Here is a 22,428-nt window from a genome sequence, read left to right as displayed (position 1 = left end):
GTCAAGTTTGTACTTGTTATAGTTATACGGGAATGGACATGCATCTTCTTATCTCATCATTTATAAGACGATTCTCCCATTTTGTTTTAATTAATGCTTTTATTATTCATCTACTTTCCTTACTCTTTTATTTTTAGCTTAACTATATTGTTGTATTCGATGTGAGCTTCTTGTGAATAGCATATGGTTAGTGTACCCTTTTTCAAACTTAAAACACCAGTCTCCTTTTAATTAGTATATGTAGATAACTCATATTGTCACTGGTACACATTAAGCCTTAAGTCTGACATTTTGTTTGGTTTTTATTTTTTCTTTTCCTGTGGGTTTCTTGACCACTTAGAAATCTGAGATTATCTAAAGTGCCTTGTTGATGTCATTTATGTCGCCTTTCCAGTGGTTGCACTGAGTTTTGTGTTATATATTAGCTTCCCCTTATTCTTAAAAGGTACATTCTGTTAAAAAAAATTGTAGTGCTAAACTTTTTTAAGACTTTTTAAATTAATTCTTTGACTTCACATCGTCCATCTCAATCCCATTTATCTCCCTGTTTCTTTATATCCACTCTTTGCCCTTGCAACCTCCCCCCACCCAATAAAATAAAATTTAAAAGTGAAAAACCAGGAACAAAGTAGCAGACAAAAATAAAAATAAAGTCTTGGCATGGAAGCTGTAGTGTGGCCCAGTGAGTCACACAGTTTGCCCTTCTGTCCATACGTATTGACTTGCAAGTGTTGGCTGTAATGAGGTTCTAGACCTCTGGCTTCTGCTACACCTTGACACTGTCCCTCTCTGGGACGCCTCTTGGATATCCTGTTGTTGCTTTGTGTCATGGAGATTCTGCTGCTTTGACTCTATAGGTTTGACCCCTTCACTTGGTCCAACAGTTCGTAGATTCAGTGAATGTTAGGGTGAGCCAACTCATAGCCCTGGTGCTCGGCTTAGGTGGTAGCTGGGTTGGTCAGCCTGCCAGCTCTCCCGCATCGATAACACCAGGGAGAGCTATCCAGCATTGCCCCAACTAGCTCACCCACTGCAGCAGGCAGCAAGGAGCTGGGCAATTCTCCTGCTCTTATGCCCTCAGAACCGGCTCACCAGCACCCACACCACCAGGGCCAGTTCTACTGTTTTGCCCAGGTGAGATGCATGGCCTGCTCTCCCAATCTTTACAGTTGATGAGGTGCAGGGCCAGGTGGCAAGGGGTGGGGGGCATCTTTCCCTCACTCATGCCATCACATAGCAGGGGATGGGGGACAACTCTCCTGCTCTCTCGGCCTCATGGCCAGTTCACGTGCACCCACACCCACAGGGTCGGCTCTGCTGTGTTGCCTGGGTGAGGTTCAGGGCTTGTTCTCCCAAGTGCTGTAGGGCGGTAACACTGAACTGTTAATATGCTGTTTTTCCTCATGTGACCTGCAGTTTTGCCACAGAGTATCAGAGCTAGTCTGTTCTTTGGTTTTAGGTCCAAATGTTTCCTTTTGCTTACATCATTTCCCCTTCTCTTTCCTTCCTCTGATCTCTCCCATGTCCCCTCCAATCATAGCCTCTTTCTCAGTTGTTTTATATTATGTGCGTGCATACATGTATATACAGTGGGCTGCGTCTAACCAGCGCTGCTTGTATGCATTTGTTTTCAAGGGTGACCGCGTAGTGCTTGATAACCAACCAGGAAACCTCATCCCCAGGGGATCACTCTCCTGCCCTCATCCCCAGGGGATCACTCTCCTGCCCTCAGCTCTCCCTCTTTGTTGTAGTTTTCTCTGTAGGGATGGGGCCCCATGAGATATCCACCCTTGCACATTAGCATGTCTATTGGAGTTATTTTTGTTCAGGTCTCGTGCAGACTTCCACATTGTTGAGCATCATGAGTGAAGCTTTTCTGCTATTCTAGAAGATGCAATCTCATAGTAGTTTTCCTAGTCCCCCGGCTCTTAAAACCCTCAAGCTTCTTTTTGTGCCATGTCCTTGGGCCTTAGGTGTGGGAGTTGTGCTGTTGACATATGCATTAGGCATGTGCATCCTATGTTTAGTTGTTATCTGCATTTTGAACAGTTACAGCTACAAAGAGAAGGTTCTTTGATGAGAGGTGAGACAATGCTTATCTGTGGGTTGAAGGTAAGTTTTAAGATGCATTTAGGAAATAGGGTCTAATAAAGTGGTGAAAGTAGGTTCTCTCTAAGATCCATGACCTCACTAACCCTAGGTAGTTGTTCAGGTTTCCAGTGCCAGTAATGATTTCCCTCCTATTGAGTGAACCTTAAGTCACTTAGAGAGCTGTTGGTTATACCAAGTGTATGTACCAGTAGTGCACCCTTAGGGATACTGATGTGGGAGTCCTTCTGTATGCTGCAAATATGAGTTGCTTTTATTAGTTGATAAATAAAGCTGTTTTGGAGTGTGGCAGGGCAGAATATAACTAGGTGGGAAAGCCAAACTGAATACAGGGGGAAAGAAGGCAGAGTCCAGAGAGACGCCAGCAGCTGCTGGAGGAGTCAGATGCCAGAGCATTACCGGTAAGCCACAGGCCACATGGTGATACACAGAGGAATAGAAGTAGGTTAATTTAAGTGTAAGAGCTAGCCAAGAATAACCTGAGCCATCAGCCAAACAATTATAATTAATATTATACCTTTGAGTTATCATTTTATAAGCATCTGTGGAACCGGTGGGATACAGAAAAGCCTCTGGCTACAGGATACCTTGTCATGCTGGTCGTTGTGATTCATAGGGCCCGAGTTGGGTAGGGAGTTGGTTGCTTCCCTCCCTTGGAACCTTGCATGGCCCCTTCCGGTGCTCTGAGTGTTCGTCCTCAGGGAGGAGGCTCTCAAATCAGACTTAATTGGGATCCTTCAAGTCCTCTGTCCAAGTGCATGATGTCTTCACCTCTGGGAGGCAACCAAGCGCAACAGCAATAGCCTATAATATTTTAGGAAAATCTTGGACTCCCCTGACCAACAACTTGAAAGGGAGTTTCTGTTAGTCTGGCTCTCTTAGTGGTGAGCATTGTCTGCCCAAGTGAAATATCTTCATTGTGTGTGTGTGTATACATACACATCTATATATTATATGTAATTTTAAGTAAATAAAAATAATTTTCATTGCGTCTTTTCAAGCATCCTTAGTGTTGTTTCCCCCCTCCTTCTCCCTGCTCCCTGTATTGTGTGTGACCTCGTCCCCAGTTAAAGCCCTTCCTTTGAATATAAGTGATACTGCAATAGTCTAGTAGCAGTGGTGGTTAAGGATAACCCAAAGGTGAGTGTCATATACACTGTGGGTGACGTGATGACCCATGTCCCTGTGAGCACATGAGATGCATTCTTCCTCCACTCAGCTATTGAACTTATCCATGTACTTTTAATTTTATTGTAAGTTTTAAAATTTCCATTTGGTTCTTATAGTCTGTATCTGTCTCTTGTCTGTCTGTCTCTCTGTCTCTCTGCTTCTCTTCTCTCTACCTGCCTGTCTTCTTCCTTTCTTCTTCTCCCTTGTCCACCTCTCTCTCTTTGTGTCATGCTGACTCTGAACTTGATATGTTCCTTCCACCTCTGCCTCCCAAGTGCTGGGATTGTAGGCCTGTGCCACGAGCCTGCCTATCTTTTCCCCTCCTTTGTTCAGACCTTTCTATTTGCTGAGGTTCCTTGTTTTTCACTTCTGTTACATGTCTATATTTGCCCATTGAAGAGTTTTATCATGGCTGTTGTAAATTTTTTGTGAGATTATAAATAAATAAATCTCTCTCATTGTTGGCTTGTTTTACTTTTTCACTCAGCTTGCTATTTTTGTAGTTATTCTTTTAACTGGTGTTTTTTTAAAAAAATTCTATGTAGATTCTTACTATAAATTCTAACATTGCTCCTTATTACTCACGGTTATAGTTACTTTTCTATTGCCGTGAAGAGATGCCATGACCACGATGATTTGTAGGAGTAACAGTTTGTTGGTGCCTACAGTTTCAGAGGGTGAACCCAGGACCAACTTGACAGGGAACATGGCGGCAGGCAGGCGAACAGGCAGGCGGGCAGGCAGGAGGGCAGGTGGGCAGCAGGCGGGCAGCGGGCGGGCAGGCATAGGACAAGAGCAGTAGCTGAGAGGCTACATCTGATTCACAAAGAACAGAGAGAGAGGGAGAGGAAGAGGCAGAGAAAGAGAATCTTACTGGGAATGTCATAGATTATTGACTTCAATCCCCACCTCCAATGATACATCTCTTCCAAGAAGACCACACCTCCTAACCTTCCCAAATTATTCTACCAATTGGAACAAATATGTAAGCATGGAGACCAGGAACATTCAAATCACCACATCCAGGTATCCTTGAATGAATTCGCCTAACAACAGCTTTCTCATCTTTAATATAGGAAAAGGATAAGCCCTAGCTCATGGTGGTTGTGGAGTTAAGTCATGCTAGCGAAATACTCGAACAGTGCCAGTAGTATGTCAGCAGTGTCACTGTGCATGGTGGTTACATTCAGAAAGTCCCACAGTGCGAGTATCAAAGGCAAGATCAGGAGCAAAAGGTAAATGGGGGGAGAGTGGGTTCAGGACCTTTTAAAATAAAGGGTGAGTGTAATGGAATGTAAGAAGCCCCAACAGGTGAATGTGAGGTTTAGTTAAGTCCACAAGCAAAGCTGAGTTCAGAGAAGACACAGACCTAGGGTAGTTCCATGAAGAAGAGCTTATCCATGATAACAGTGAACAGTTGAACTCTGTGCAGTGGCAATGACTGTGTAGATGGACTGAACTCTGTTTTGGCAGAAGTGTTTAGTTTATCCCAATGGAAATGTAAATATAGTTTTCTGGGAAACCTAAACAACAATATAAAGATTCTTAAATGTCTATATCTTAAATTGTTATTTGATTATGTTTTGAGTCATTATATTATTGAAAAACAACTTAATTTCACAGCATGAAGAAGCTGGATTTTGTTTGATCTACATAGCTCCCAATGTTCAAATCTAAAATCACCCAGACACAGAACACCAATTAAATAAATTTGTGTCTGTGGCCGCCCTTTTTTGTGGACTCTAGGAAGGAATCAACTCCGCTGAGACTTTGGTGTGTAGTATGAAACCACAACTCCTTTGGAGCGCTTACACTAAGATGCTGCTGTGAGGATGGAGAGCATCTTTATTGCTTCTTTGTCTTTCTCTTGGAGAGCAGCCTTATAATAACAGGATGAGAGCCAGGGGCAATAATATAATCCTATAATCCCAGTGTTCAGTGGGCAGAGGCAGGTTGGCTAACCCTTGGGGCCAGCCAGGGATACGTAGAAGGATCCTGTGTAAAAGAAAAACTAAGAAACCTTCAATCTGAAGTAATGATATTTTAACATTTTTGATTGCTTTCTCTTTTTGTCTTGAATTTATTTATTATTATTAGTTCTTTGACAAGTTATACAATGTGTGTTGATTGTATTCATTTCTCTTTGATTTCTCCAAGATCCCCTCCCCATCCTCCACCTTTCTTATTTCTTGACTTACTGAACTAAGTATATAAGTTAGAGTTATAGAATTTAAATTACTTAAAAAGAATTATATATAATGTGTGTGCAGATAGTAAAAAAGGATGGAGGAATAGTAGCATTTCACTTAATCAAGTTAAAAATATTTTCTTTTTTAATTGATTTTTATTGAGCTCTACATTTTTCTCTGCTCCCCTCCCTTCCTCTCTCCTCCCCTTCATCCCTCTCCCAAGGTCCCTAGACTCCGAATTTACTCAGGAGATCTTGTCTTTTTCTACTTCCCTTGTAGATTAGATCCGTGTATGACTCTCTTAGGGACCTCATTGTTGTTTAGGTTCTCTGAGTTTGTGTAGGCTGGTTTTCTTTGCTTTATGTTTAAAAACCACCTATGAGTGAGTTCATATGACAGTTGTTTTTCCAGGTCTGGGTTACCTCACTCAAAATGATGGTTTCTACCTCCATCCATTTTCCTGCAAAATCAAGATGACATTTTTTCTGCTGTGTAGTACTCCATTGTGTAAATGTACCACATTTTCCTTATCCATTCTTCAGTTTGAAGGGCATTTAGGTTGTTTCCAGGTTCTGGCTATGACAAACAATGCTGCTGTGAACATAGATGAGCACGTGTCCTTGTGGCACAATTAAGCATCCTTTGGATATTTACCCAAAAGTGGTATTACTGGGTCTTGAGGAAGATTATTCCTAATTTTCTTAGAAATCGCCACACTGACATCCAAAGGGGCTGTACCAGCTTGCGTTCCCACCAGCAATGCAGGAATGTTCCCTTTACCCTACAACCTCTCTAGCATAAGTTGTCATCAGTGTTTTTGATCTTGGCTATTCTTACAGGTGTAAGATGGAATCTCAGAGTTGTTTTGGTTTGCATTTCTCTGAAGACTAAGGATGTTGAACATTTCCTTAAGTGTCTTTCAGCCATTTTAGATTCCTCTGTTGAGAGTTCTCTGTTTAGGTCTGTACTCCATTTTTTTTTTTTATTGGATTATTTGTTCTTTTGGTGACCATTTTCTTGAGTTCTTTGTATAATTTGGAGATCAGCCCTCTGTCTGATGTGGGGTTACTAAAGATCTTTTCCCATTCTGTAGGCTGTCATTTTGTCTTGTTGACTGTGTCCTTTGCTTTATAGAAGCTTTTCAGCTTCAGGAGGTCCCATTTATTAATTGTTTCTCTCAGTGTCTGTGCTACTGGGGTTATATTTAGGAAGTGGTCTCCTGTGCCAATGCGTTCAATGTACTTCTCACTTTCTCTTCTATGAGGTTCAGTGTGGCTGGCTTTATGTTGAAGTCTTTGATCCATTTGGACTTGAGTTTTGTGCATGTGGTGTTAGATATTTGTCTATTTTCATTCTTCTACATGTTGATATCCAGTTGTGCCAGCACCATTTGTTCAATATGCTTTCTTTCTTCCATTTGATATTTTTTACTTCTTTGTCAAAAATCATGTGTTCAAATGTGTGTGGGTCTTTGATTCAGTTCCATTGGTCCTCTTGTCTGTTCTTATGCCAATACCAGGCTGTTTTCAGTACTGTAGCTCTGTAGTAGAGTTTGAGGTCGGAGATTGTGATGCCTCCAGAAGTTCTTTTATTGTACAAGATTGTTTTGGCTATCTTGGGTTTTTTGCTTTTCCATATAAAATTGAGTACTGTTGTTTCTTATTCTGTGAAGAATTTTGCTGGGATTTTGATGGGCCTTGCGTTGAATCTGTAGATTGCTTTTGGTAAGCTTGCCATTTTTACTGTGTTCATTCTATGTACCCAAGAGCATGGGAGATCTTTCCACTTTCTGGAGTCTTCTTCATTTTTTTTCATCAAAGTTTTAAAGTTCTTGTCATACAAGTCTTCCAGTTGTTTGGTTAGAGTTACCCCGAGATACTTTATGCTATTTGTGGCTATTGTGAAGGGTGATGTTTCTCTGATTTCTTTCTCAACCCTTTTATCATCTGAGTACAGGGGGGCTACTGACTTTTTTTGAGTTAATCTTGTATCCTGCTACATTGCTGAAAGTGTTAATGAATTGTAAATGTTTCTTAGTAGAATGTTTGGGGTACCTTGTATAAACTATCGTATCATCAGAAAATAGTGAGAGTTTGACTTCTTCTTTTCCAATTTGTATCCCCTTGATATCCTTTTGGTATCATATTGCTCTAGCTAGGTCCTCAAGAACTATATTGAATAAGTATGGAGAGAGTGAACAACCTTATCTTGTTCGTGATTTCAGTGGGATCACTGTGAGTATCTCTCCATTTAGTTTGATGTTGGCTGTTGGCTTGCTGTATATTACCTTTATTAAGTTTAGGTATGTTCCTTGTATCCCTGCTCTCTCCAAGACCTTTATCATGAAGGGATGTTGTATTTTGTCGAAAGCTTTTTTGGCATCTAAGGAGATGATCATGTGGTTTTTATTTTTAAGCTTGTTTATATTTTGGATCACATTGACAGATTTTCGTATGTTGAACCATCCCTGCATCTCTGGGATGAAGCCAACTTGATCATGGTGGATGATGGTTCTGATGTGTTCTTGGATTTGATTTGCCAATATTTTATTTAGTATTTTTGCATTAATGTTCATGAGTAAGATAGGTCTGTTGTTTTCTTTCTTAGTAATGTCTTTATATAGTTTGGGTATCAGTAATTGTAACCTCATAAAAGGAGTTTGGCAATGTTCCTTCTGTTTCTATTATGTGGAACAACTTGAGGAGTATTGGTATTAGTTCTTTAAAAATCTTGTAGAATTCTCTGCTGAAACCATCTGGTTCTGGGCTTTTTTTGGTTGGGAGACTTTTGATGACTGTTTCTATTTCTTCAGCAGTTATAGGTCTGTTTAATTTGCTTATCTGGCCTTGATTTAATTTTGGTAAGTGATATTTATCCAGAAAGTAATCCATTTCCTTTAAGTTTTCCAATTTTGTGCAGTACAGGTTTTCAAAATATGACCTGATGATTCTCTGGATTTCTTCTGTGTCTGTTGTTATGTCCCCCTTTTCATTTCTAATTTTGTTAATTTGTATATTCTCTCTCTGCCTTTTGGTTAGTTTGGATAAAGGTTTGTCTAATTTGTTGATTTTCTCGAAGAACCAACTCTTTGTCTCATTGATTTTTTTGCATTGTTTTCTTTGTTTCTATTGTGTTTGATTTCAGCTCTCAATTTTATTAATTCCTGCCATCTAATTCTCTTGGGTGTGTTTGCTTCTATTTGTTTTAAAGTTTTCAATTGTTCTGTTAATTCACTACTATGGGATTTTTTTAGCTTCTTTATGTAGGTATTTAGTGTTATGAACTTTCTTCTTAACACTGCTTTCATTGTGTCCCATAAATTTGGATGTGTTGTGTGGTCATTTTCATTGAATTTTAGGAAGTCTTTAATTCTTCCTTTATTTCTTTCTTGGCCCACTGATAATTCAGGTGAACACTGGTTAATTTCCATGTGACTGTAGGCTTTCTGGAATTAGTGTTGCTGTTGAATTCTAATTTTAAGCCATGGTGATCTGATAAGATACATGGGGTTATTCCAGTTTTTTGTATCTGTTGAGGTTTGTTTTGTAACCCAGTATGTGGTCAGTTTTTGAGAAGGTTCCATGAAGCGTTGAGAAGAAAGTTTATTCTTTTATGTTTGGATGAAATATTTTGTAGATGTCTACTAAGTCCATTTGAGTCATAACATGTTAGTTCCCTTATTTCTCTGTTAATTTTTTTTGTCTGACTGACCTGTCCAATTGTGAGAGTGGAGTGTTGAAGTTTCCCACTATTAGTGTGTGTCGTTTAATGCATGATTTAAACTTTAGAAGTGTTTCTTTTACATATGAGAGTACCCTTGTATTTGGGGCATAGATGTTCAGTATTGAGATTTCCTCTTGATGGATTTTTTTCTGTGAATAATATGAAATGTTCTTCTTTGTTTCTTTTGATTAATTTTAGTTTGAAGTCTGTTTTGTTAGATATTAGGGTAGCTACACCAGCTTGTTTCTTAGGTCCATCTAAATGGAAATTTTTTTCCCCAACCCTTTACTATGAGGTGATGTCTGTCTTTGAGGTTGAGGTGTGTTTCTTGTGTTCAGCGGAAGGATAGATTCTGTTTTCATATCCAGTCTGTTAGCCTGTGTCTTTTTATAGATGAGTTGAGTCCATTTTATGTTAAGGGATATTAATGACCAGTGATTGCTATCTCCTGTTAACTTAATTTTCATTGTTGGTGATGTTAATTTGTGTGTTTTCCCCTTCTTTGGGGTTTGTTGCTGTGAGACCATCAATTGTCTGTGTTTTTGTTGATGTAACCAACTTCCTTGGGTTGAAGTTTTCCTTCTAATACTTTGTGTAGTGTTGGGTTTGTGGCTAGATATTGGTTAAATATGATTTTGTCATGGAATATCTTGTTTTGTCTTTCTATGGTGACTGACAGTTTTGCTGGGTATAGTGGTCTGGGCTGGTATCCGTGGTCTCTTAATGTCTACGTAATGCTTGACCATGACCTTCTGGCTTTCATTGTCTCCATTGAGAAGTCAGGTGTATTCTGATAGGTCTGCCTTTATATGCTACTTGGCCTTTATCCTTAGCAGTTCTTAATATTCTTTCTTTATTCTGTATGTTTAGTGTTTTTATTATTATGTGGTGAGGGGACTTTTTTTTATCCAGTCTATTTGGTATTCTGTAAGCTTCTTGTATCTTCATAGGCATATCTTTCTTTAGGTTGGGAAAGTTTTCTTCTATGTATTTGTTAAATATATTTCCTATGCTTTTGAGTTGAACTTCTTCTCCTTCTATACCTATTTATTATTCTTAGGTTTGGTCTTTTCATGGTGTCTCATATTTCCTGGATATTTTGTGTTAAGTTTTTGTTAGATTTAATGTTTTCTTTGACTGATAAGTCTATTTTCTCTATTTTATCTTCAGTGCTTGAGATTCTCTCTTCCACCTCTTGTATTCTGCTGTTTATGCTTGCATTTGTGGTTCCTGATTATTTTTTCATAATTTCTGTTTCTATAATTCTTTCAGCTTGTGTTTTATTTATTGTCTCTATTTCAATTTTCAAGTCCTGAATAGTTTCTTTCACATGTTTGATTGCTTTTTCTTGGTTTTCTTTAAGGGATTTGTTGATGTCTTCCAATTTTTGGTTTGTCTTTCTCTCCATTTCTTTCAGAGAATTTTTCATTTCCTCTTTAAGAGTCTCAAATGTTCTCTTGAAGTTATTTTTTTAGGTCATTTTCTTCTGCTTCATCTATATTTGGTTGTTCAAGTCTTGCTGTTGTAGGGTCACTAGATTTTACTGGTGTTGTGTTACTCTTTGTGGTGTTGTGTGTGTTCTTGCCATGTCTACTCATTGTTTCCTCTAATTTGGTGTGGTTTGGGCTGTCTATGACTCTGGTGATTAATTTTCCAGGTGCCAGTGGATCCAAGGCTCAGATCATTGTTCCTCATGGTGCAGTCAGTGCCACAGTTCTAGTTACCTTGTTGGTCACTCTGTGTTCTTGGATGTCGCTCAGTACTCATGGGATTTTCTCTGCTTCCATGGAGTTCGCTGTCTCAGGCTTGCTCTGGCCTAGGTTCCTGGCTCAGACCTGTTTCTGTAAATGTCCCTGGTCTGGATCTGCTCCTGCGGATTTCCCTTCCTTTGGTTTGGTCCCGCAAAGGTCTCTGGCTCCAGTCTACTCCCTCTGAGGTCCCAGACTCACACCTGGACCACAGAGGTTTCTTGTTCCTCCCTACTCTCTTGGAGGTCCCAGACCAATGCCCAGACCTGCAGAGGTCCTGGCCCAGGACCACTTTTTCAGAGGTCCTAGACTCATGCCTGAACCCACAGAGGTCTCTTGTTCCTGCCTACTCCCTTGAAGGTCCCAGACTCACACCCAGACCTGCAGAAGTCTTGGTTCAGGCCTAGTTACTAAGGAGGTTCCAGACTCATGCTTGGACCCACAGGTTTCCTGGCTTAGGTCTACTCCCTTGAAGGTTCCAGATCACACCCAGACACACAGCAGTCTCTGACTCTGACCCACTTGCTCAGCAGTTGCTCCCCTGTACCTGTTCCCATGGAACGCGCTGCCTCAGGCCTGCTCTGGCCCTGGTCACTGGCCCAGTCCTCTTCCACAAATGTCCCTGGTCTGGTTCCACTTCTGCTCCCATGGAGTTTACTGTCCCAGGCCCATTCTGGCCCAGGTCAGACTCAATCCTGCTCCTGTGGAGTTTGCTGCCTCAGGCCTGCTCTGGCTTAGGTCGCTGGTTCAGTCCTGCCTCTAGCTGTTTATTTTGAATGAGAAAAATCTACTCCTGCCAAGAATTCCTTCCTAATCTTTACCTCAGTTTGAAATGGCGATCCTACCTCTCGGAATCTCAGAATGAGACTGTGAAAATATTTCCATAATGTTAATTGAAGTGTGATGAACTGTATGTGCAGGTACACTTTGTTTATAAGCCTGTGACGTGAGCGTTTCTACCTCCCCCAACATTTCCTTGTGCCCTCTGTAGTCTGCCACTCTTGACAGCTCCACGCCCAGGCAACCACTGACCTGCCCCGTCACTGTTAATAAAAGGGAATGTTCTTCAAGTACAATATCGAGTCCAGAGTAGGAAATAAGACACTTTCAGATATTTCTGTGGGAATGTGAAATGAGAACAGTTTATTTGGAGGGCACTTCAGTAATGTAAAACAAAAGAAAGAATCTGAAGTGCATAGCCTGTGAGTTAGAATTCTGTTTCCACTTAAAGGAAGCAAATGTTCATGTGAACAAGGATCTAACTGCAGGAATGCTCATCATTATGTCTATAGTTGCCAAAATCAGAAACAAATTCAACGTGCAGCAGTGTGGATTCTTTTTTTCATGTGGTACTGGGTAGAACTCGACCACTAAGCTGTTTCCTACCCCAAACCTGGAACTGCTTTAAGAACAATAGTTCATATAACCAAAAATGCCATGCTTTTAACATTAGTGCAGAAGTGTTATTTTGTAGACAAAGAATTCATGTAATAGTCTTGGACTTGACTTCTCTTGAAGGTACAACAAGTAGAAGGTACGTAGATGAGAAGGACTGAAGTCATCTTTGTTTGTCTCAGATTTGTCTTCTGCTGCCTGTGGAGATTTTGCTGTATTTTCTCCAGTTCCTTTTTTCTTCACATGTTTAAAATCAAAATTTCTTTAAAATTGAAAAATATTAGCACTTATTAATACAGAACTTGAAGACTAGCCCAAAGGTGTAAAGAGCCCTATTAAACTGAGTAGATATTTTAAGCTGGTTCAGTTGTGTGAGCGCACAAAGCTTTGTTGCGCTCTCAGAATCGGGATCCAGGAACCTTGCCTTCACCATTGCAGCTTTCACTCTCTCTGTATCTGGTGGTGAGAACTGTTAGACACTGTCGGAGGGTGATTGCCGCACAAACTCTCCAGGCTGGTACCATGTCCGTGATCTCCATCTGCCCTAGTTCTCTCCTCACTCCTGGACCTGAGATCTATTTCATTTTCTTGCCCTAACCAGTTGTCAATGACTTCAAGCCAGACAGTATTATTGGCACAATGCCCAGAACCACATCAGTTAGAACTGAAGTTAGGAGCAGTGAGGGAGTGGAGGAAAATGCGTGTACATGTGTGTATAGTCCTCAGCCTGGACAATCGGAATGTGCGTCTGGAGTCTAGGCTCTTCATAAAGAATATGGTAGGAGTCAGAAGGACTTCCTGTGTCATCTGAAAATGTTCAGACACTGTAGTGTCAGTGATGGTAAACCAGTGCATGATGAAAGCAAGAGAATGATCTAGACTGTGAAGCCCTGGACCCTTTTTATCTCCACAAACATACTAACTTGCAAGAATACATACATGGGCATGTTCCGTTGATGAAAAACCTAGAAGCTAGTCAGAGAGGCTCCTGAACCCCAGGCAGGCATGGAAACAGCCATGTGACACTACTTGTACCAAAAGTGGTAGCGCAAAATTAAATATCTTTGTGCTGTGTATCTAGTCTGTGGCATTGTTCTTAGAGCTGAGGCAACCCAAGAACCAGCTCCAAGATTCTTCCTAAGAAGGGAAAAAGATGATCACATGCCATTACCTCAGCTCTTCTGAGGTCCATTCAGATGGCTGATCTCTGTTTAGCATGTCTGAGAATGTTAATGGATGCGGCATACTCAGCCACCCAGAGCCATTGAGAAGAGAGAAAGGTAAAGGTTGTAATAGCCACTTTTTCTAACCTAACCCAGAACTAACAGTTGAAAAGCTTTCATGTCTGGAGAGATGGCTCGGTGGTTTAAAGTATTTAATACTCTTATGGAAGACCTGAGTTAGGTGCCTAGCATCCATATCAGGTGGCCCACAACTGCCTGTAACTGCAGTTCTAGGGTTCCAACACCCTCTCTGGTCTCCTTCCAAATACATAAGTATAATTTAAAATAAAAAGAATTTATGATTCAAGATGGCAGCAGCGATACCTGTGGGACCTTTTAGCAGCTCTGGGGAGTCTGCTCTGCTGCCGCCTGAGGTCATGTTGGTGTCTGGTCCATCCTGCTGCTGGAGGTCATTTTGGAGTCCGTGTTCCATGGTGTCACTGGGACCTTGTTGAGGTTCTTGGATCTGCTGCCACTGGAAACAATGTAGACGTCCACTATCCATGCTCCAGTTGACTGTTTTGGGCAAGGAAGCTTCTTGTACAGTGGTATCAATGATTGCAGACTCATAATTGACAAAGAGAGACATTGAAGGCTTTTGTGACAACCTTCCCCACCCTACTCCCGAAAGAGAAATAGTCTAGACAGGAAGCAATTGAAGAGAGTCCTTAAAAAAATGTGATAGGGATGTGTAAGAAGTAGCTTTTCACAGTTGATGACTTCTGGTGGAGTATGGGATGGGGAAGGACTCAGTTATCTTTAAGGGGCTGGCCACTGGGAGATTGACCATGCTCCGTAAGTATATGGGCAACACAAATTGAACTTGTGTATTTTTTTCTTTTTTATTTTTTCATTTTTGTGAGGGGACATGGGTGGGTGGGTGGGTGAACCTGGGACGAATTGAAAGCGAGTGTTATGGGGTGCACTGTGTGAAATTCCTAAATAATCAATAAATGTTGGGGGAAAAGTAAGATCTTGAAAAAATAAAAACTTCAATGTCCAGAGTTGTCTGTGGGATACCCATGTGGAGGGGCAGTAGGCCACTGGACATTTAGGTTTGTCTCTGAAATGATATCTGAACTGAGGCTGTCTTGATTTTACCTCAGTATTTGGGGGTGTTTCCTCTTTTACATGAGGTACAAGATCTTGAGCTTCAGGGTGAAGACGGTGCTCATTCCCAGTCCTCTCATTAATGGGCAGTTTCTCGTTCCTTTTTCACTGTAGCAAAGGAAGCCACTGACTTAATAATGCTGTAAAGTGTTTCTGTTTTCATTAGTTTAAGTGTATTAACACCGTGCCTTTATTTTATTCATAGCTCCAAAAGGAATTCTTCATCTTTCTCCTGATGTTTATCAAGAGATGGAAGCCAGCCGCCACAGAGTGACCTCTGGCACGACTCTAGGCTACCTGTCACCCAAAGATATGAACCAACCTTCAAGTTCTTTCTTCAGCATGTCTCCCTCATCGGCTAGTTCAGCCACAGTTGCCAGGGAACTCCTTATGAGTGGAACATCTCCTACAGCTGAAGCCATAGGTTTAAAAGGAAGTTCTCCTACTCCCCCTTGTTCTCCAGTACAGCCTTCAAAACAGCTGGAATATTTAGCAAGGATTCAAGGCTTTCAGGTATGATTGACAAGAAAAAAACAAAAAGAGAAAGTAAAACAATCCATTAGCCCCAATCCTTCATCTCTGTCCATCAGAAGGCTCACTTTTGCCTGCTAATGTGGCTTCCATGCCGCTTACATTGTAAATTATTTAGGAACACAGAAAACAGAAGAAAGAGAGCCACAGCACATGCCTCGCTTTCTCTCACTTCTGTCCAGAAACTGTTGCTGCCTGACTCTCTTCCATATTCATATTCACATTATACTCTCATTCACTCTCTCCCTCTCCCTCACTTCCTCTCTTCTCCCCCTCTCCTCTTCTCCTCTCCCTCCATCCCTCCATCCTTCCCTCCCGTCCTTCCTCGTCTATCCTGTCTTCCAGTTGAAAAGCTGCAGTTCCATCCAGTCGATTGGCAGTTAGATTTCGGCACACAACTTTCAAGACAACTACCAACCAGCACACATGAGCTTCCCGTCCCACAGCTATCAATTCTTTTAAAAGCTCTCATAACTATAAAGGAGTATTAGTTTTGTAGGGTATTTTCCCCGAAAAGGGACAGAGAATAAATAAGAGGAGAAGCTTCGTTCCAAATCCATGCACGCAGTTGAGCTGTGTGCTGGTTGAGCTCACCACATCCAGCTGTGGTGCTTCTGCCCCTCCTGGCTCAGCACATGACCCAGGACAGCAGACGCTCGGTGTTACACCTCAGACAGCTGGAGAGCATTGTTTGCTGTGTCTGTCTTCTCACTTTGTTTCCCACAGAGTTTTGCCTTGAGACATGGGGTGTTGGTGTTTTACATCATTTTCCCTCTTTTTACAATTATGGTTGAGTTTTCTGCTGATGATTTGATTTAAAAGCAGTTTTAAATTTTCCATTCTACAGTGAGTAATAATGCAGGTACATTTTTAAGGTTCAGCATCCTTGAAGTCTGTTACCTTCTGATTCATTAAATGTGGGACTGACAGTAGTAGAAATGCTTTCTAGTTGTTTGAGGTATAATAATGACTGTCAGCTGTACTGGATCATGTGCTGATTTGGGAGTGAAGCTTCTCCTCTGTTTAGTTTTTGTTCCCTTTTGTGGGAAAAATACCCTACAAAACCAACACTCCTTTATGAAAGCTTTTAAAAGAATTGTTACCGTGGAAGGGAAGCTGGTGTGCTGGCTGGTAGTTAGTTGCCTTGAAAGCTGTGTGCTGAAATCCAGCCGCCAGCCTGCTGGATAGAACTGCAGCTCGCCTCCGTGTGAGAAGCTACGACTCCCTACATTTCACTCTTTCACCCCCTCCATCTATTCTTCCCCTCAAGACCAAAACCTGGACTTTCTTGTAGAAATGTTCTAGAAGCTCTGTATTGTGCAGAACGATCATGTGTTATGAACGTCTCCCAGGGTCGTTTATAGTGAGAACGAAGATCATGTGTTGGGAGTATTTCGCATGTTCAGTTTGGTTTTCTTACTTCTCAGATCCCTTCTGATTCCTTAAACTCTATTGCCAGGTAGTTGCTAGTGTTTTTAAATCAGATTATTAATATGAATTTGAAGAAGATGTTACCAATTATTGATTCTGTCATCTGAAATTTAAATGCTGAATTTCGAGTTATAATTTTAGAATTTGTTGTTTACCTTAAGAATTACAATAAATCACTCTTTAAACAAAAGACTTTGATTCATACAGTTAAAGTAATAGAATGATATTAGTTCTACCAATAATCTACATAAGATAATTTAAAATAAACTGTGATGAAAAGAAATTCATTTATAAATGTAGTCCTTTAGAGATGTCTGCGAGTGATGCTCCATTCTGTACACACAGCACAAATTGCATTCAGCTCTGGGGTGAGTTTTCCTTGCTTAAATAACAACAGATATAATTTTGCTGCCAGAAGAACTGAAGTTTTTTTAAGTTCTTTCTGCATTAGTTCTTGGCAATGATAATGGCTATAATTTCATTCTATCTTCACTTTAACCAACATTCAGTCTGCTACCCCTGTGGCTGGACTGAATGTTTAGGCCGCTCTTAAAAGCTTGTGCTGAGGTAATATGCTCTTATTTATGGGCAGGTTAAACATTTCCAGATCTGTGTACCATGATTTTTACGTATTGACGACTCTAAGCAGATGTTTGAATATCACTGTGCTTCTTCGCTGGGATGGGCTGGTGCTGATGGAAAGTGTGCTGCGGTGGTCACAGTCCGCAGCCGCACAGCAAGCAGCCACTCTGGGAGTGGACTCCAGGCTGTCTCTCGTTTTCCCATAATCATGCCACTGTAGAAGGTTCTTTGTGGTTAAGAGTATTAAAGCATGTTTCTTTTCTGGGTAATTTTCTCAGGTAGAAAATCATACAGAATTTTTGTTTCTTACATGATCTAAATAGACTGTAGCTAGAAATTTTAAGACCAGCTTATTAGAGATTGTATGTCCTTCTGTTACCTTTATTTCTGGAATTTGAAAAACAATAAATGATTTTGTTTGTTTCTAGGTCAGTAAATTTTCATTTCATTTCACACTGAGCAGTTGTCATTCTTACAGAATGTTGTGCAGATTCTTCTTGGGCCTTCCTTTGTCCATTGCAGATTGATTGAAGACTAATGAAGCTACTATATGTGTTAGTTATATTGTATAACTAAAATTTACCTAAAAAGGTAAAAATACTTGAGTCTTTAAAAAGTTGCTTTAATTTAATTTTATTTTCACTTCCTAGTCTTTAATTGAAATTTGCGAATGACAGTAGGCTGGTTTACCAAGGCAAACGCAGGCGTCATGTGCTCACCCTTCTGTCTGACCCGTTAAAGTAACCAGAATCATTACACAGTGCACGCTCGTAACAAACTGATGTCCCAGAGCAGAGTGATTCTCACATGCACATTCCTGCTCATCCCTTTGTTCTCAGTAACTCCCACCGAAGATGTTTACATCTTATTCCAGCATGTGGGGATGCATATTTGTGCAGATGCTCTTGGAGGCCAGAGGGGTCAGATCCTTTGGAACTGGGTCACAGGTGGGTGCTGGGAATTGGACTCAAGTCCTTTACAAGAGCACTCTGCTCTCAACTGCTGAGCCATCTTTCTAGCTTCTACCACCAGAATATTTTTAGTATCTTAGAAATATGTCTTTTGAACCCTTTCATAAATGAGTATTTTTCTCTGAAGTTTTATTGAGTTTATTTTAATTATCTTTTTAAAACTCTGAGCATTTGTTCTGACATATCATTTTTAGAAAAATACTTATGTCACTGGGTTGTGAACCCCAGGTGTTGTCTAACATAACTAGTCTGCATCTATAACTCTGCACACTGAGAAAAAAGTCAACAGTATAAGTAAGTCCTAGTGTTGCAGGGTTTCTTGTAAACCTTGCTAGTCTTTAGTTCCAGTGCCACACTGCTTCAGAGTTACTCAGTATTGTAAGGAAACCATGACAGAGATGACTGGAACACTTTGACCTTCTTTCTGGGCTCACATTACTAGTAGATAATAGAATGATCAGTTGCTTGTCCTTTTAGAAACACATACCCCATTTTAAAACAATAAACACCTCCACCACCACCACCAGTTGGGTACTTTTGTTGGTGGTGGTGGAGGTGTTTATTGTTTTAAAATGGGGTATGTGTTTCTAAATGGACAATAAAAGTACAATTTTGCAACTAAAATATGGAGAAAGAAGCCATTCTTCTACACCCCACATAGCATTGTACCCACCATTTTGCATCCCCCATTTTACATTTTCCTTGCAACATGACCTTTACTGTGTTACCTCTGAGCTCAGAGTCTCATCTAAGCTATGATGCAGATCACAGTATAGAGCAGCAGGAAAGACACACACGTGGTTTCAGTCTGGGCTTAGCATGTGCTGCTGTGGTTTCCAGTTATGCATGAAAGTACCTCTTGGGTTTAACCTCAGCTGCTTTTCAAAAACTTGAAAAATCAGGTTTGTATTTGGTCTTCGTGCAGTGATCTTGAAACTCAAGGGTATTCTTTAGGCAACTCAAGTTCATGCAATTTGACTTATTGTGTTAGATATTGTTATACTTTACACTGGCTAGACCCTCTGAAGTTTGCAAACTCTACATCATATAACTATTATAAAAGGGGGTTATAGATCACATCCATTGCAGAATCCCAGATCACCTCACTTTACTGAAAGGTAAAAGACTGTAAAGAAAAATTCCATGTTTGAAGAAAGAAATCCTGGTATATATAAGAAAACATATTTGATGAGAACAGGCAGACAGGTAAGAAACAAGGTCTTGAGTAAAGAGTCCATAGTTATTCACTACATTGTCCAAAGCTGACCCTCTGCTAAATAGTTGTAATATGTACATTAAACAGTACCATTTGTATAAACTTTGTGAGTAAAGGATGATATGCTACATTTTCCCACATAAAAAACATAAACCTAGTGTTTTAGAACTCTAAAGGCAAAGACGCTCACCGTGAGCCTTTCTGCAGCAGCATGTACACAGTAATTTCCAAAGAAATCTAGTCTGCGAGTAAGGTAGAGTCACTTCAGTACCGGGACTTCTTCAGTATCCACATGAAATAAGTAACCGGGTGCAGGAGGAAAAAGTCTGTAATCTTGTGTCCTTCCTAAGTCAAACAGTCTGTGACCTGTTTTGTTGGTCAGGACATATTTCAATTCAACATAAAGATTTTTCTATTTGGAATTATTTGAAGATAAAATATCTGAAGGAAAATTTGTTTTTTATTTTAATGTGGATTGCGTTTCTTTTTGATAGGACGATTGGCAATGCTGTGGATTTTATTTTTTTACCCATGACATATGATTGATTATACACCCATTGTAGGGCTGACAGCCATGTCATGTTGAATGATTCCAATGTTGCCCTTTTTTCCAGCATTCGGTGCTGTCTATAAAGATACCTAAATTTCCATATAGGTTATTTTCTCCTTACACTAGGAAACTCTTCAGTTTTATTGCATTGATTTACTGGCTGGTTGGTTGGTTGGTTGGTTGGTTGGTTCATTGGTTGGTTGGTTGGTTGGTTGGTTGACTGGCTAGTTGTTTGATTGACTGGTTAGTTGTATGGCTGATTGGTTGACTGGTTGGTTGATTGACAGGTTAGTTGATTGACTGGTTGGTTGATTGACAGGTTAGTTGATTGACTGGTTGCTTGATTGACAGGTTAGTTGGTTGACTGGTTGGTTGATTGGTTGATTGGTTGGTTGGTTGATTGACTGGTTGGTTGATTGGTTGGTTGGTTGTTGAGGGTGGGGTTTATGTGTGTATGATTGTGTGTGCACGTGGAAGTCAGAAGTGTCTCCATTCTCTCCTTCCATAATGGGAATTCCAGGGATTGAATTCAGGTCATCAAGCTTGACTACAGGTGGCTTTACCGTCTTAACCAGCCTCCACAAAAGAAAGGAAACACTCTGAAATAATGAATATAAATGATTGTTCAAACTCAAAAAAAAAACCCCAAACACATGGAGTATGTCCCTATTTAAGAGTCACAAGGATAAACAAGGGAAGGAAACTGATATTTATGAACTAGCTTGTAGTATGCATTGATACAGGCATTATGTACATTATTTCAAAGGTGCCTGACATATTTGTGCTTGCAAATCTTTTGTTGCTCACTGTTTTTTTTTAAATTGCAAGGCATAATAGTTGTATGGAGTTTGAAGACTGGCCCCTGTAGTAGGGCTAGTGTGTGGTGCTAGCCTGTGGTCTGTGAATACTAGTTTGTTTTAACCAGAAGTCAATAGTGAAGAGCTTTATTTCTGGCCTTAACTTTGTACTACTGGTCTGAGCCAGCTAAAAATTTTCACTGTTATGAGCTGAAAGGAAATTTGGGTTTTGTTCTAAAATAAGTGGTAGTGCACGCCTTTGATCCCAGCACTCGGGAGGCAGAGGCAGGAGGATCTCTGTGAATCTGAGGCCAGTCTGGTCTACAGCCAGAATTCCAGGACAGCCAGGCTACACAGAGAGCACCTGTTTCAAGCAAAACAAAACAAAAATTATATATAAATATTTAAGGCTATAGAGATTAAATATAATATTAATGATATAATCAGTTACTATCCTAATTATGCTTATGTTTTAAATCTTGGCATATTTTAAGTTCTACCACCTTGATATGGCCATGGCCACATCAACAAACGATTTAGGAATGATGAGATCGCCCACTGGGTAAAGATACTTGCCACCAAGACTGACAGCCTGAGATCAATCCTCAGGACCCATAGGGTAGAAGGAGACAGCCAAACTCCTGCAGCTTGTCCTCTGCCTCCACATACCTTGTCATGATGGCACATGCACCCACCCCATACATAAATGTTAAATAAATAAAACAAAAATACTTAACTATCAGAAAAACATAACTGTGTATGATACTATCCTATTTAAATATATGCAAAATCTTGAACCAAATTTGTTGATTGGAATATTTTGGAAAACAAAGACTCCTGGAAAATGTTACTAAGCTCACAGTTTGAACTTTCACTATGGGTAAAGAGGTAGTAGATAATATTGACAAACTTGTCCATTCCTTTAGTTTGTTTGTGAAGAACCAGATGGACACAGGCTTAATCTGACTATAAAATTTTATCTCACTGTACGCTGGAAATTGGTGGAGCAAAGGACAGGAAACAAGCTCTTGTTTAGACTCTGAGCAAATAAAGCACTGAGCACAGAAGTGATGGTTAAGGTGGGGACTGATGGGTAAGGCAGACCATACCGAAAGCCAGGAAAAAAAAAACCACTGTTGCCAAGAAGCAACGTCAGGCAGAAGAGGCAAAGTACTGAAGACATAAATGGACTGTGTGGAGGTTGGTGAGCGTGGCTAGTGGAGAACCTGAAATGGTGTGTATTTCATTGGGAGTTCACTATAGGCAGACTTTGAGTACAGATATGATTTATATAGAAAGATCATTCTGTGTACATCGTAAGCGAAGGCCAACAGGCAAAAAGACCTACTGAGGTTTTTTTATACGAATGTAAGAGAAATAGCAAAGTTTGAATTATTATAGAGCCAGCAAGCATGATAGAATGAGGTTATGATATAGTTGTCTCAGATGTAACTGAGACTACTCAGGAGTCTTGTGCCAACTTCAAAGCAAGAGTTACAGGTATTGTTAGAATTTAAGTGTGATCATTTGATGATATTATGAGTGTGAAGTGTGGCAGGCAAGGTTTTTCCGTCACTGTGGATAAGATGGAAAAGCTCAGAGGAAGTGGGAGTCTAATTTTTATACCTATGAAACTTTTGCTGCCTATGGGATGTTAAGTGGAGTTGTCCAGCTGTGACCCTC

The 22,428-nt window shown here is 40.3% G+C and overlaps 2 protein-coding genes across 10 annotated transcripts in view; one reads left to right on the top strand and one right to left on the bottom strand.

The window, feature by feature from the left end:
• Stau2 (staufen double-stranded RNA binding protein 2) overlaps positions 1 to 22,428 on the top strand; it is a 305,215-nt gene that overhangs the window by 176,558 nt on the left and 106,229 nt on the right. For all 9 annotated transcript variants that reach the window (XM_085677373.2, XM_085677369.2, XM_085677375.2 and 6 more), the window contains one exon: positions 14,873 to 15,180. In XM_085677373.2, coding sequence (XP_085533499.1) covers positions 14,873 to 15,180 — 308 coding nt within the window. The remainder of the gene's footprint in view (positions 1 to 14,872; positions 15,181 to 22,428) is intronic.
• Positions 1 to 22,428, bottom strand: part of Ly96 (lymphocyte antigen 96) — a 415,901-nt gene that overhangs the window by 374,688 nt on the left and 18,785 nt on the right. The window lies entirely within an intron of this gene.

Source organism: Myodes glareolus, chromosome 16 (genome assembly GCF_982192425.1).
Source record: "Myodes glareolus chromosome 16, mMyoGla1.1, whole genome shotgun sequence".
NCBI classification, from domain to species: Eukaryota; Metazoa; Chordata; class Mammalia; order Rodentia; family Cricetidae; genus Myodes; species Myodes glareolus.
Note: the sequence above shows the minus strand (reverse complement) of the source record. Positions and strands in the feature narration are given on the sequence as shown.